The sequence below is a fragment of the Ciconia boyciana genome, chromosome 8 (genome assembly GCF_034638445.1).
Source record: "Ciconia boyciana chromosome 8, ASM3463844v1, whole genome shotgun sequence".
NCBI classification, from domain to species: domain Eukaryota; kingdom Metazoa; phylum Chordata; class Aves; order Ciconiiformes; family Ciconiidae; genus Ciconia; species Ciconia boyciana.
In genome coordinates, this window is record NC_132941.1 from 7,544,768 (window position 1) to 7,560,188 (window position 15,421).

At 46.8% G+C, this 15,421-nt stretch overlaps 1 protein-coding gene across 1 annotated transcript in view; it reads right to left on the reverse strand.

The window, feature by feature from the left end:
• Positions 1-15,421, reverse strand: part of SLCO3A1 (solute carrier organic anion transporter family member 3A1) — a 152,084-nt gene that overhangs the window by 12,131 nt on the left and 124,532 nt on the right. The window contains exons 5-9 of the mRNA XM_072870515.1: positions 13,173-13,337; positions 10,988-11,186; positions 9,932-10,070; positions 4,744-4,919; positions 1,529-1,593 (exon numbers count right to left, since the gene is read on the reverse strand). Of these exons, the coding sequence (XP_072726616.1) occupies positions 1,529-1,593; positions 4,744-4,919; positions 9,932-10,070; positions 10,988-11,186; positions 13,173-13,337 (744 nt within the window). The remainder of the gene's footprint in view (positions 1-1,528; positions 1,594-4,743; positions 4,920-9,931; positions 10,071-10,987; positions 11,187-13,172; positions 13,338-15,421) is intronic.

Consider the following 15,421-nt stretch of genomic DNA (forward strand, 5'->3'; position numbering starts at 1 on the left):
GGTTCAAGCTACATTGCTGATATGCTTCTGGATGTATTGTCTTATTTCGTGGGAATTCCTTAGTGACAGAGCAACATATAAAGGTCTGAGTTTAAATTCTTACTATGACTTCTTATTGGAAGAAAAAAAAAGATCTAATCAACTTAAGCATACATGTCTGAGGCTGGTTTTAGAGGAATTCAAGATGCCGCTATCTCAGGAGGTTTCTCTCTCTTGAAAGGAAAAGAGAAAAGAGAGAAAAATCTCCCCCCGTAAGTACTTCTTCCTTTGGAAACAACAGCCCACAGACATCCTCCTTGCACACTTGCCTGCTGCCACTCTGCATTCAGCCAGCGAGAGCTGAAGACAGGCCAAAACCCAACAGCAGCCCCAACAGCTAAAGAAAATGCTGTCTTTGCAAGGCTTGAACCAGAGCTGACCCAAGTGAACCCAGAAGCTTCCCTTTGAGTTCTCTGAGCTCTGGATAAGATCACATAATTAAGCTTTCTGTATGACTGCAGTGACTTCATCAAAAGCAATGAAAATCTAATTGGCTTTATTGTAAACTGGTCTGGGACTACCATTTCCCTTTCAGCTAATGGGGAATAAGCTGTTACAAAAAATAAGTAAATAAATGAGGTTATTTATTTAAAGCAATGTATGGTACTGTGGCATTTTTGGTCCCTAACTTCCTAGTGTCTTGCTGCAGCCTAGGAGATGGCTTTTTACTCTCCAGCTCATTCCTTTGAGACCTGGAGGGGTCACGCAGGGAAGGTACTGCTCGTGCCCTGCTAAAAAAAAGTAAATTCCACCCCCACAACACGCAGAAACCCTGTGCATGAATGGACCCACACAATGATGGATCAGAGAGGATTTTGCCCTGAATCATTGAGATAAATGAGCTGAAATGTAGGAGCTTTAAAATAAGATCCATCTCTTCAAAAGGGGAAAAAACCCTCCATCCAGAAACAAGAGGCAGGAGAATAACAGACCAGTGCGTTCCTTTTAATTCATACATGAGAAGCACATACCGGTCCAGAGGAATAGCCATATGTATTTTAATGGGATATTAACCCACAGGAGGATACAAGGACTCAGCCTGTCTCATTTCACTGTTTCCCTTTCTGAGAGACCCGGAGGAAGGGACAAGCACGCCATATAACACACATCCTGTCCCTCAAAGGAGGATGAGAATATATAGCCCTCTACTTCAGCAATATGCAAGACAGCAGTAATTTTGCAAGCTGCTGACATGTTAATAACAGCTATAGAAGAGTAACTGGTTGCGTGGGACCATGGCAGAAATGGTCATTTCTCATGCAACACTGCATTTTCTTCCATTAGCACAATTCAAATGGCAGGAAAAGTGCCTTCAGGAGCCTTGATGTGATATCCTTCATAGAGAGGGCTCGGACCCCGTTGTGTCAGACCCCACTTGTGACAACCACAGCAGTGCATGGAATAAAAATCAACTTTTGCACGTTAAAAATACAGTTTTCCATGACGAAGGAAAGGACGGGAGAGAAGGACATTAAATTTTTGTACCTACCTAACAAACGGAGAAGCAGGAAAAGCACCCCCAAAGCGTAAGACTTGAGTTCGGGGCTCACGGTTCTGTAGGGAGGAGGGAGGGAGAGAGCGAAATTGATTCTTGTTGTTCCACTTTGATTAACACACCCCGTGGCCATTCTGTGCTGTCAGCCAGGATGCCACCACCACCTCTTCAAAAAGTCATTAATGGGGTTTTTCTTCTCCCTTTGCCTGAACTGCCTACAGCCCCAAAAGTAATTGCATCGGTGATAGGTTCAGGAATTTAGCTAAGTCATTAATAACAACAGCTAATCTTGTCGTCAGATGGGGAAAAATGAAATTCCCATCCCAGTAAATCATCATTTACAAGCTCCCCATCATGCTTTCAAGGCTCCAGATGTTAAGAAATGGAGGGAGAGAAAACTTTTTGTTCTGAAACTTCCCAGACTCCTGGGAACAAGAGAGGGAAGGGAGGATGACGGACCAAAAAGTTCAGTCAGCCTGTTAAATCAAGCCTCCCAGTGAGGACGTGCTCAAGAAAACTAGTTTTCATGGGCGTGAGTTTAACATGCAAATTTTTTTTATGCTGGAAAGACAACGGTTGCACTGCCTTTTGCTATGAACACAACCCGCTCCATCGCATTAGTGTTATCCTTCAAAGGTGCTTTAAAAAATAATTCATGGCTTTCTAATTTGCTTAGCTCAAGGATGCTACTGGCTAAAGTCATCCTCTTGGGGTAGGCTCAGCAAAGCCTATGGAATTTTAGAAATCATTAATTTGGTCTCAAGTCTTATAATCGCATTTTATTTCCCCCAGTATATAAAGGCTGGAAAAGCAGGACAGCGATCCCCATATGAATAGATTCATCACACAGGGGAACTTTAAAGGCCTCAGCTGCCTCTTCCATTAGCTCCTTACAGAGGTCTGCAGGCAGCACTGCTAGTGGCATCTATGGTGGCAGTGGTCCTCTGTATAAATACATTGGAGGGGCATCAGACAATACTGATAAAACAGCCAGAAACAGCAATAGGTTTTAAATTACGAGAAGATCATTCTGATCACCTGCCCTCATCTCACACATTACACAGGCCACCTAACACAATATCATGACTCCTGCATGAAGCCTGTGACCTCTGGATGAATTTCAGCAGAGTTTTCAGGCAGACCACCAGGCTCAATATAAAGCCTTTAAGTCAGGAAGTAGCTACCCTTGGAAAAATGTTCCAGTGGTTAATGGCTTGGCTCAAATAGGATTCTACAGTTGGGTGGGAAATGAAGGAAACAGAAGGAGTATTAAAGTTTACTTTATGGAAAAAATAGATTATCATGTGAAATATTCACAGTGGGTTTTTAATTGGTGGTGGTGTCCTTCTGTCCACTTTTTTGTATTTAAGACCAAAGTCAATCCCCATACCTTGGGGTGGAGTAAAAGTTGCCACTTGGAGACATCTCCATTTCTCACCGACTACAGCAGTGAACAAATGACTTGCCTAGACAAGACATCTAATTTGTAGACACTGAAGTTCATTTTTAAATTAACCACAGGAGCTGCTGATGCCACTTGGCACTGCCGCAGACACCAGGGATGCACCCGTATGCCAAAACTTTCTTTTAGCAATCCAAGATGGCAGCTGCAGGAGAGCATGAGGTGGTATATGGCGAACAGCTCTTCCCTGTACATTTTAGCAGCTATCAGTGATTCTGAAGTGATTTGGATGTGTGAATTGTTTGTTTCCTACAGCTGTGAGCTGAATATTTTTAATATTCCCTTCACTTTTCTTACTCCCTTGTATTCTTCTTCCTGGCTGGCAACTGGCTTATCTCATTTGAAGTTGACACTAAGACGTCTCCATTCAGGATCCTACAGGTGCTGGCAGCTCCTCTGAACAAAGAACTCTTCAAACTTCAAATTACTTTTGCCACAATATTTATCATGAGAAATTTGATTTCCCTTTAGCTACTGTAGATGCAAAGAGAAACGAACTAGTAGGTGGAATATCTCATTTTGTATCCTGCAGGGAGACATGCCCTCACAGAGCTGTTCTGTCCAAGATCCACTCAAGAGTGTGTTTCTAATACAGACCTTATTGATTGAATTTTATTGGAATTTTTCAGGCAGCAGAATGGATCTGCTACTTATGCCTCTGGTTATTATTCTCAGTAAGTGACAGCCTGGACAGATAAGTAATTCTGGATAAATGTGGGCTTAGATATACACGTATATCATAAGGCGAAGTGTTCCATGTGTCTGGAAATAACACAAGGTCAGTTATTTGAATAAGCTACTTTTGCCCACCTATTCATATTGGCTCAACTCAGAGATGTCCTTCAGACTTTCAAGTTCCTGCTGTTCTTGGACTTGGTCCAGGGTGAGAGAAGTTAAACTCTAGCTAGGGGGGTATTGTCCAAAGCTAGATTTTGCTGCAGCCTTTCATTTTTCCATGGTTTCTAAGATCTCCAGGCCATCTCTAAAGGTATCTTATTAAGGCATTATGTGCTGAGAACATGGGGTTGCAATTCTGCCCCTTTTCTGATGCAGTTGTAATGTCCTTACTGCTTGGACTGGAAGCTGCACATCCGTATTTCCCTTCCCATGCTAATCCCAGCCCTGGTAAGAACACGCCTGCCACCTTTCTTTGCAGCATCTCTGCAGGGATCTTCTCTGTTTGTAAGCCCAGTCCCTCCTCACTCCCATTTTACCAAAGCTGTACTCGAGCAATTCCCGTATTCTCTCTAGCAGGCCAGTATTGTAGCCACTGAGCTCAGTGGGACCATGCCATGGACAAACCAGGTGCTACCAAGAGAAATAGTGGCTTAGAGAGAAAATTATTTAATTAACGCTTGAAACAACAGGGCTGAGTTTCAGGCAAGACTGCTCGGGCTTTTGCATCCCCAACTCCTCCCTGCACGTAAAGGCAGTACGAGAAAGCCTGTGCCCGCAGCTCCTCATTTGCTGAGGAGGTTCAAAATCATTTGAAAATATGGGCAGCTCTTTTAAGGTGTCTCCACCAGGGAGTGCTTAGTCAAAGGAGGATTTTCGGATGCGCTGAACCTCCGCTTAAGCCAAAGCCATTGATATGGGGACACGCAGCCAAAAAGGCAGAGGCCAGGAGCTGTGCAGGACCGTCGGCTCCCTGCAGCTCCCAGTGGTACCCCATGGTCCCCCCAGCCCTGCTCCCACCCCACGAGCAGCCCCCAGCAAGCTCATCATATCACCCCGGCAGCGGTCCTACCTGATGAGTATGATGACTGACGGCGTCTGCGCCATGGCCCCGATCATGCTGCAAACGCACATCACGCAGAGGAATGTCAAGAAGGCCTCTTCGCAGCCGGGACTGGGGCATTTGCCGGGAACAACGGTGGCATTTTCGGCAGGGACCGAGGTGAGGCACGAACAGCCGCTGAGGTTCTGCAGAGGAGCACAGAGGTTCAGGAGAAGGGAGAGCCGCGGCCCCCACCACCTGCCCTCTGTAACAAGGGCTTGCCAACAGCAACTCTGAATCCTCTAATGGTCAATTAAGTAACTCCTAAGTGGTTATTTGAGGGGGGTGTGGAAAGAATTTCAGAAGCGCGTCAGCTCTGATGCATGCTACTAGCAAGGGAAAGCCATCCCTTGGCTTGTTTCTTTTCTTCTGCTCCTTTCAAGTCTCTCCCATAAATGTCACTGCGACAAAATTATTACCAAGTTATACCCCTTTGGAGGAGAATAAAGAAACGATCTGTGTCCCTGTGACAAGGAAGATCCCCAAATTATGGTTCTAATTACTTTCTTATTTACCTCCATCGTCTTGGCTGTTGCAATTAAACTGAAGTACATTAAAAGCAGGTAAATCTGCAGCCCTGTTGTTGGCTGTGGGTTCGGTGCCTGCTTCCAGCACCGTGAATCCCGGGAAGGAAGCACCCACGATGGGTGCTGCAGCTCACCAAGAGCTGAACTATCACAGCCTGGTGGCACAGACACTGCTGGCCTCAAGTGCACTACAGGGCTAATAAATGACATCTGGTTCAGAGGGATTTGTGTTGAGCTAAAAGCTGAAGTCAGGCGAGATAAACTTTATCAATATGTGATCAGAAGGAGGGCGAAACGACTGCATTTTTCTTTGATCTCTCCAGCAAGTGCAGGATGTGAAAAGAACCTTTGTCTGCCAGTCACAGATTTAGGGATTTTTTTTTTTCTTACTTTCCAACTTGCCCTCCTGAATTTCTGAGTGGGGACTGTCAGTGCAATTAAGGCGTACAATACTACCAAGAAATCCCTTAACAAATACAGAACGAAACGATCATAAATGATTCATGGCTTGTCTTCATCAGCCCGCTGGGTTTGCAGGTCACATGTTTCTAAGAGGAGTAATGCCATAAAATAAAACATATTGAAAAACAGCTAAATCTCCTCCCCTTCCCCTCTGCCACGTTCAAGCAGAAATTCCTTTGCTTTTCCGCTGGGGTCCCCTTAGGACCATACAAAAGCACACTTTCTGGTTCACTGCCTCCAAAGATAAGGATCCGCGGGGATACTACTCCAGCCCTTCTGACACCGATGTCTTTCTTCTGCATAGGAGTCAAATGATTTTCTTCCAAATAAGTGCACAGAGGGCAAGACTGCAGTGCAGAACTCCATGAGAGCCGGAATAGACATGCAGGTGCCTTTCCGGCTGGCAAGCAAGAATCAACATAGCAAATTCTTGTGCTGTGAGTCAGAAGCTGCCACCTGAAGGCTTTGAGATGGTGACAATTAGCACCACTGCAGTGGTGTTTGCACAGAGACAACAGAAATTTGTACCTTCTGGCTGTCCTGGCTGTAGTTTTGGCTGGGATAGAGTTAATTTTCTTCCTAGTAGCTGGTATAGTGCTGTGTTTTGAATTTAGTAGGAGAATAAAGTTGATAACACACTGATGTTTTAGCTGTTGCTAAGTAATGTTTACACTGGTCAAGGACTTTTCAGCTTCCCATGCTCTGCCAGGTGCACAAGAAGCTGGGAGGGGGCACAGCCAAGATAGCTGATCCAAACCGGCCAAAGGGCTATTCCATACCATATGATGTCATGCTCGGTATAGAAACTGGGGGGAGTTGGCCAGGGGGGAGCGATCGCGGCTCGGGGACAGGCTGAGCATCCGTCAGCGGGTGGTGAGCGGTTGCATCACTTGTTTTTTTTGTTTTCCCTGGGTTTTGTTCCTCTCTCTCTCTTTCTCTTGTTATTTTCCTTCTCATTACAATTTATTATTATTTTATTTCAATTATTAAACTGTTCTTATCTCAGCCCACGAGTTTTCTCATTTGTGCTTTTCCGATTCTCTCCCCCATCCCCCTGGGAGAGGGGAGGGTGAGCGAGTGGCTGTGTGGTGCTTAGTTGCCAACTGAGGTTAAACCACGACGCTGGCTCTTACTGCAGTGCATTACTAGCAACCAGCCTAGACACAGCCCTGTGGATTAAAACCCATCTAAGTCCAGGAAAGCACATACCCGCACTGAAATATCCTGGGACAAAATTCCCATCACGGCAAACACACAGAACTGGCTGCTTACTTCCCATGGGCTCTCATCAATGGAGAGAAAGTACCTGTTTCTGGCAACGGTGGGGCAGATTCTCCTCCCACTGGCGTGACTTTATACCTGGTGAACAAACCACGAGGCAGGACCCGACCTCCATTGCCTGAAACTTTGCCCCTCAATCTGCTTTTTTGACCATTTTGCACCAAGGTGCTAGCCCAAAGTAGTGCGAGTAGTTGATACCAACTACATCTGCTTGCTTAGCGCTGCACCTCATCCTTACCTGGGAGATCTTTGATCTTTTATTACTGACACGCTGTACAACTCACAGATATCAAACAAGGGAACATCAAAGACGGAGTTTTACCTTTGTCCTGTGGAGAGGCAACTTTTTGCTACCCGTGCCAAATTGCTACAGATTCCCTTGTCTGCAGCCCCACCGCATTCAAGGACACATTATCACAGCCTTCCACTGCCCAGCAGCTTGCACACCCAGATTTTCTGTGTGCATGCGAAGTTGCACAGATGCAGAGTTTGCACCTTTAACAGCATCCTGAGTTTGGGGTAATTATCTGTGCAAATTAGCCATGTTTTTAATTACTCATTTTTTTAAACCCTGGCTCTGACAGGGAAGGGACTGGCTGGTACTTCACTGCAAAGCTGTGAGATGCCAGCACGGTAACGCCAGGCTGGAATTCACGTGTCTCCAGCCAAAAGGGGACACTGAGAGAAGCAATGGCATCAAACAAACAAGATGCACAGTCAAAGGCTTCATACACAAGGGTCACTCCCAGGAATGGCTTGAAAGATAAATTCCTGCGGGTGCCAGATCTCTGCCTGTCAGCACCGATACTCCTACGGCTTTTTGGATAGGTGCACCTCTGCAACCAGCTCAGTAAGAGAGAAGAAATGAAAAAAAAAACCTGAGCTACTCATTGCTTTTAGAAATTGTTCACAGAGGAAAAGCAGAGAGAGGCAGTCAGAAACGTCCAATGCAGTAAAGTTAAATAAAGCATTCAGAGAATTTTATGTCCCAGTAAAAAGCAACCCTTGGCTCATCACAAGCATATAACATTCGCAAGACCCTCTAGACAGGTCATTACCTGGATTATGGGTTTAAAACCTGGTTTGGCAATTTGGCTTTGCCTCAGGACCATTGCACGGCCAAACTGGTCCATAATTCTTGATAATGCCCTTTCCAGAGGATGCTATGGCTTCACTAATTTGTGTTCAAAACATTACTGCAAAACCCCCCACAAAACAAAACAAGGAAACGAACCCCAAGATGATGACGAAAAGGCAAAATAAGAATGAATGAGTAAGAGAGAGGGTGAGGGAGAGTGAGGTTTTTGCTCAGAGGTTTGCTCTTACAGAGCACGAGGTCACGCAGCTGCAGACTGAAGGGGCAGAGCTGAATTTTCATTACTGTGCTCCTTCCAGAGGAGCCAGAGCTTTGCTTTGAACCACACAGCGAGGAGGTCGCTCCCGCACTCCAGCCACGGACCACACCAGCTGTATTCTTGCTAAGGGCTCAGTGAACTGGCAAGACACTATTCTGTGTGCCCTGTACAAGCTGGCTTCTTGTTTAAAATGATCGTGTTGCCACCCCAGGTGTTGACATGTCTCCTCTTGGGAGGAGGAGGAGGAGGAAGAGGGCAGGAGGTAACACTTTTGCATGGGCCACGCACTTGTGGAGTCCCTTGTGGGGCTGCTGAAAGCACCTTGATACTGTGGTATTTCAAAGGGATGCCTACGTTTCCAAGGCTGAGGTAGGAACTGAAGAGAGAAGAGGTTTAAGCAGGATGAGCTCCCAGGTCATCTGGGCCATGAGGTTGCACTTGCTAGCAGCGAGCCTGCACCTCCACTCGCTGGCACTTGCAGGTGGTTTGTCTCTTTAGGGCAAGAAGAGAGGTTTGATGTCTTCCCAAAAAGGAAGGACGAAGCCGTGGAAGGATAATCGCATGTGGTGAGCACTGATGTCCCTGCAGCCGCGAACGGTCACCACGACCAGGCTGACCTCCCACGGGCTCCACACAGGCAGCGTGGCAGTGGTCACCGTGCCTGGCACAGCCCTGGGCAGGCAGCAAGGACTGCAGGAACCCCTCCAGTTCCCACCCACAGGAGCAGCAGGCACTCATTTTCAGTGTAACCCAGAAGACATTAGCATTTCAGCAGCAAAAAATGGAAAAGCAGGCTTTTAAGATATTGTTAAAAATTCCCCACATCTTCTTTCCACAGAGATGGTTTGGTCTTTAAGAGTTTTCTAAAGGAAATAAACTCTTAGATATGGAGAACTGAAAAATGCAGAATGTCTTTGGATGGAGTCTCTGCTCCCTTGACAACTGCTCTTGCTGCTGCCTCAGAGCAAAGCAGGGAAAGAGAGAGAAACAAGAGGAGTGGAAGGAAAGCTTAAACAAGGGTGAATAAAACCAGGATCTGGTCATGTATGTCTAGGAACCAGATTCAGGAAAAAAGCAAGAGGAAAAAGAATAAAAGGACTGGGCAGGGCGAACATGGGCAGGTGGAGTAGCAGGGAGATGGGGAGCTGCAGGAGAAAAGAGAAGCTGGTCCCACAGCCCAAGCTAGCAAGCTCTTGCGGAGGATCTGGGTTCTGCCAGTGGACAACCATGCAAATCTCCTCTTGTGTTCCTCTGATTCCGTGCTAAGGAGAAAGACCAGAGGAGTATGATGATGGCAAATCCCATCCCGCTCTGTGGGTCACCCCAGCAGACTGCTGCCAGAGTCAGCGGGCATTTATGCAAGAGAGTGAAAAACGACTGGCTCAGGCCCATCTGAGGTGTGAGGTTAGCTTTTGGGGGTGTAACCACTGCTGGCTGTAAATGAGCTACTCTACCAGATACACACTAAACTGACACACTCGCACTCACAGAATCGTTCCTACAGGCCAGAGGTCCCGAGGAAAGCCCACTCACCGTGCTGCTGCAGCCAGCAAAGCAGGCAGATAAGTATGTGACCCCGTCTGCCCCACAGACTGGAGTGAAGGAATCAGTTTGGCATTCACAGTTGTTATTGCAGGGGGAATATGGGTCCAGAGGTGAGGTTGGAGTTGAGCTGTAAGAGAAACAGAAAGAGAAATGATATCAGCTATGAGTGTAATGATATCAGCCAGCCTTTCCCATTGGTGCTACACAAAGACGGCTTTGAAGGGGGGTAGTTAAGGCAAACAAATTACCAAAAGCAGTGAGCGGGCTAGCTGGGTCCCAGCTTTAAGAAATCCAGGCTACAGCCTCTCCTTGGGGACAGAAATGCCATGGCCACTCTCCCTCTGCGACAGGCAATCTAATGCAAGGCTTGGGCTGCCTTGTTACCCCAACAAGAAGCCCCAAGGAAACCCAAAGAGATGCTGCGGAGATTGCTCTGTATTTTTCTAGAACAGTAACTGTGAGGAGCTGAGAGCCTGAAGTTGTCATCTTCTAAAGAGTCGCCACTGCATACTGAGGAGCACCAGGAAAGAAAATACAGAGTAACTCTCTCCAAGTCTTGTGAATGCTACAGGGCACCACATACCTCATCACTCCCATCAAAATGGGCCTGGAGCCACACATACTCTCTCCTCACCGTATCTGAATTTCCAGGCATCTAAAACCTGGTTCTACAAATTCCCCGCAGGCACTTAAATAAATGTACGAAGCAGGGCATGTCCCTCACTGCCAGGAGAAACCAGACAGTGCAGTGGACCCGATGCTACGTAGGTGGCCATGGGTGCAGAATCAGGTCTGGCACCTTTTGATCCAGTTTGAATGATTTCAGTAAAACTCCGTTGTCACCTACAGGTACTCAACTCTCACAGCAATGAGTGGCATGAAAACCTCCCAAAGTAAGAGCCCTATATGACATTGCCTTTTATATGCTTGCTCTATATGGTTGTCTAAGGGTCAGCACTGCCTGAAGGCTGCCTGTCGAGGACACTAACACGGCATTTATGTTGGTAAGGCTGCGTGAGACCCTGAAACTCTCTGGGGACTCACTTGTTTCCATAGGGAACAGTAACACCTGCCACAGGTCCTGTGTCACATCCCAGGAACAGGAAAGACACGTAGCAAGCTGTGGACACCAGGTTCACCAGCATGGCCATCCTGATCGCTCCCAGAGCAGACAGGCTGAGCTTCTTCACCAAGAGGCCACCCAGGAATATGCCCAGACATGCACATGGGATTGCTGTCATCCCTGCAAGAGGAAAAATCAGTTAGCAAGAAGCGTGAGTGAAGTTCAGTGAACGACACTATTACAGCTTTTTACTTTCCAGCAGAGAGATCTGTGCGCTAGCATGGGAAAACCTTGTAATGGCCAACTGCTGGAGTAGCACCAAGCTGGGGTTGCCTAAAAAGAGAGGAACGGATGCAAACTGGTATGCTGCCTTGCACAGAGGAACCAGGATCTTCTTCCGGTTCTCATCCATATTGGAGGGAGGTGCCAAAATTGCTGAGATTGGCCCACGCTAACCTAAGCAGTAGCATCTCTAATGCTTCCTGCAACATTTGGCAGAAAAAGTCAAGAATTTTCCGAGCTGTCTAGAGGCTTTGGATGAGCCCTGCTTGGTATACTTCACAGCAGTCTGATTCTCACAGATTAGTCAATAGTTGCATTTGAAAATATGAAGTCTCCCTTAAAGAATCTTCTTAAACTGTGAGAGGCAAAATCACTGCCAGAAGTGACTCACTTTCCAGGCACAGAAAGGCATTATCACACTAAGCTTGTCTGGGTTCACTTTTATCCCTTTGCTGCCAGTTATACTCCAGACCTTACCTACCCGGGCTAAGCTTAGAAGTGCATCCAAATCCTGGCATCTCTGGATTGCCACAAATGCCACCTGCGAAATCTGGCAGCAGCTTTGTTTAAATTAAAGAAGTTGTTGTGAGGACCGTGGAAGTATCAAAGTCTCCTTTCTCACTGCTAGGTCAGAGGCAGGATAGGTCAGAGGCAGGACGTGCTCTGGCTCACGGGTGATTCCCTCTTTGCTGACCACCCAGCTGTACACACATGCTGACTGGCCAGGCATCCCCCACCAAACAGTGTAGTGGTTTTCCTTCTCCCAGCGGGTCAACAGTGAAGTTGCTTTCCTTTGCCAAGCCTTGAATTTTGAGGAAAGATGGAAGACCCTAACATCTTTGAGACCTCTGCCCTTCTGTCAAATCCTATTAAAATTCACCAGTGAGTTCCTGTGTTGCTGGGGGAGGCAAGACTGACTGCAGGGGATTGTTTCTTTTGGAAAACCAGGCCAAAACCAGAAGATATCAATGAGTTCAATGGGAAAATAAATAACTGTCAGGAGAGCAGCTTGCAAGCTCCTTATTTTGATATTAAGATCCACGCATTTCATGATGTCCCAGTTTTTGACAGATCACTGCCAGCTGCCCATCTGGCGAGCTGTGGTTGCAGATCATCCAAGATCAACTCACAGATATCTTAATTGGGTGCTGCCGAGAGAATGGCTGTCATAAACAAATCATTGGGCCTGCTTGGGAATGAGCAGCAGGAGAAAATAAATGAAAATCCTGCCTGTCCATCAGTGTCCTGACAGGGAACGAACGAACGTTGAGAAATATATATATGGGAAACCGCAGCAGCATAGTATGGTCAGAGAGAGGGGGCATTTGAAAGACAACCAAGCTGCACTAGCTTGACTGTTTGAACTGCTGATTGCAATCCTATCATTTCCAGTCCAAGGGGAAAAGAGGGTCTAGCAGGAGAACTGGGCTTCCTAACCCAAAGGGAGATGGGCTGGAGAACTCTGGGATAGCTGAACCATGAGACAAGCAGTTCAGTGGGCAGCCCATCACTCAGCGAGCAACTGCAACAAATCGCCCAGTTTGGCTGGGATTTCTGCTGTACCTCAGGGCCGTCACAGACTTTCATATCCTGGCTGTATCATACCACTTCTCACACAATGGGCTTGGCTACAGGGGAACTGATTGCAGCGGGCTGCAGCGGAGAGCGCAGTCGAGGAGGAAGGATGCCGGAGGTCTGCTCTGGGCTCTGCAGCCAAGGCACAGCTGGAGCCCAGCCCTCCCACTCACGGACACATTTCTAGATGTTGGGCAAGCCACTTTCTGAGCAGCCTAACCAGTGAGCCTGGTTGTGGTTACCAGCCATGCTGAACGCTTTTAAATACCTTTGGATGCTGGAGATTTGGCAGCCCCTGTGGTTACTCACCCAGGAGCTGGTTGGCAGATGAGGTGGTGAGGTTGAACTGCTGCTCCAGGTACTTTCCCAGGAAGGCGGCGAAGCCAGCCACCACTGCGATCTCCATGCAGGCTGCCAGGATGATACAGGTGAAGACGGGATTGGAGAGCAAGTGCTTAGTTACTTTGGGGATCACTAGAAGAGAGGAAGAAGGAAGAGGTGTTTTTGTGTAGGCTCTGCTCGAGGTGCTGGAGGTGCCTTGCTGCTCTCCTGCAGGACAAACTCACTTCAAATCAGGGGTAATTTTCTATTCTGCACAGACAAGCTGGTTGAAATATGGCAACACCAGAACAAAGTGAAACACCAGAATAGTGTCATCTAAAGATTCAGATACCAGGAGGGTGCAAAAAGAAGTCACCTGTCATTATGTTTACATCTTACAGATGATTTTGAAATTCCGAAGGATCAGCGTTTTCCAATATTGCTTTTGTTTCCCCCATAGGGAGATCAATCAAAGCCTAGTATTCTCTTTTTCCTTCTCCTCTCCCTACCTGCTCCCCATGAACAACACCGAACCAGCTGATGGGTGTCATGAGTACTGTACTCAGCACCACAAAAATTCTTGCAAGCTTTCAGACACAAGCTAACCCAGCTGACACTTGGCTTTTCCTTCTCCTGCCATCCAGATTTGCTTCATTTTCTTATTCCCATGTAACACTGGCTCGCTTGCTGAGGGACACCTTCTTGCAGCACATTTGGGTGCAAGCTGAAATTCTCCTGCTTAGCCTGGGGCCACGGCCACCATGGGCATAAGGGACCTCACGCCTGGGATGGGCATGTTAGCCTGCGTGTTCCCATAAACCAGAGCTTCAGCAGCCAAGCAATACCTTCCATGCAGGCCCTACCACCTTGGTGGCTGCAAGGGTGGAAGAGGACATGCTGAGCTATTTGTTGTGTAAGGCTCACACACACTTGCTTTAGTTTCATGATCCCTTGCTCCTCCCTCCTGAATCATTAGCGTCCAGCTCTCCAAGCTCGTCTCTATTTCGGATAAGCAAACATGAGTTACCTTACAAAGGGAAATCTGGCTAATGAATCAGATAGCACATTTTCTACTTCGGCGAACATTTTAATTATTGCTGAGATAACACAGCTTGAAGAGGAGAGCATCCCAGTACAGAAGAGAGCCTTGCTTTGTCTCAATACCTGATGACTAATTTCTCCCTGAATTAAATGTGAAAATCATTAAGTTTGAAAATTACCTCGCTGAAGTGTAGTGAAGCCTCAATGGACCCCTATTTGCATTTTGAAAATCCATCCCCCACACGCCCTGTGGTGTACCAGGGTCTGGCAGGTGACAGATTTCTCTGGTGTTGGCTTCTGTTTTCCCTTAGGGCTTTTTTTGGTGCAAAATCTAATTGCACTGGCCTCAGCAAGTAAATGCACAGCTCTTTGTCAAGGGTCTGCTTGGGTCTCCTTGGTTTTTTCTTTGCTGGGGAGGGGGAAAGGGTTATAATTAGGTTTGATCCGACTTTTTTGGAACGGGCCACTCTACAGTTTCTGGTCTTTTTATATCACAAATATTTTTTCATGCTGTATAAAATTCTTGCTTCCTGAGGATTTGCTGAACATAATGAAGGTACAGGAGGCATAGTGTTTTTTAGTAGAACAGGGGGGAGAAGAAAAAAAAAACCCCATGAGGGAGGAGCGGGGGTGTGGGGATTCAGATGTGGATAGATCTCAGAAGCCACCTGCTGCCTCCTTCAGTTCTTTGATGGCCACCTACAGAATTTCCCCTTCTTGCCAGGAAAAGGATGGAAAATGCAAAGGTGGACTTGGCAGCGCTGAGCTTGGAAAGCCATATTTAAGATATTAATGCCTGTTGTGCCTCTGGAGTTCAGTTTGTTCGAGATTAATGGATTCCTCAAGATGTAGCTTTGTGCCAATTCAAATGCAAAGACACAAAGGTCTACCTCTAACTTTATCCACCAAATAATAACAACGACAATCTGTGTTTTGGAGGAGGGAGTTAAAGATCATGGACATTTATTTCTGAAGCTGGCAAGGCTGGTACCAAACCACAATGCATTACCAAGGTCAAAAATCCATCCTTCATACTTAGGGAAGGACAGCAAAAATTTTGCAGTTATTGCACCGTCTCACACAAGAGAGGAGGCCCTCATGACTGCCTTGCCTGGCAGTGTTGGGCTACGAGTCCCATCACTTCATCACTGCTTCTCCTCCCTATGTGTCCGGGTGTGAGTTTTCTGGGACTGATC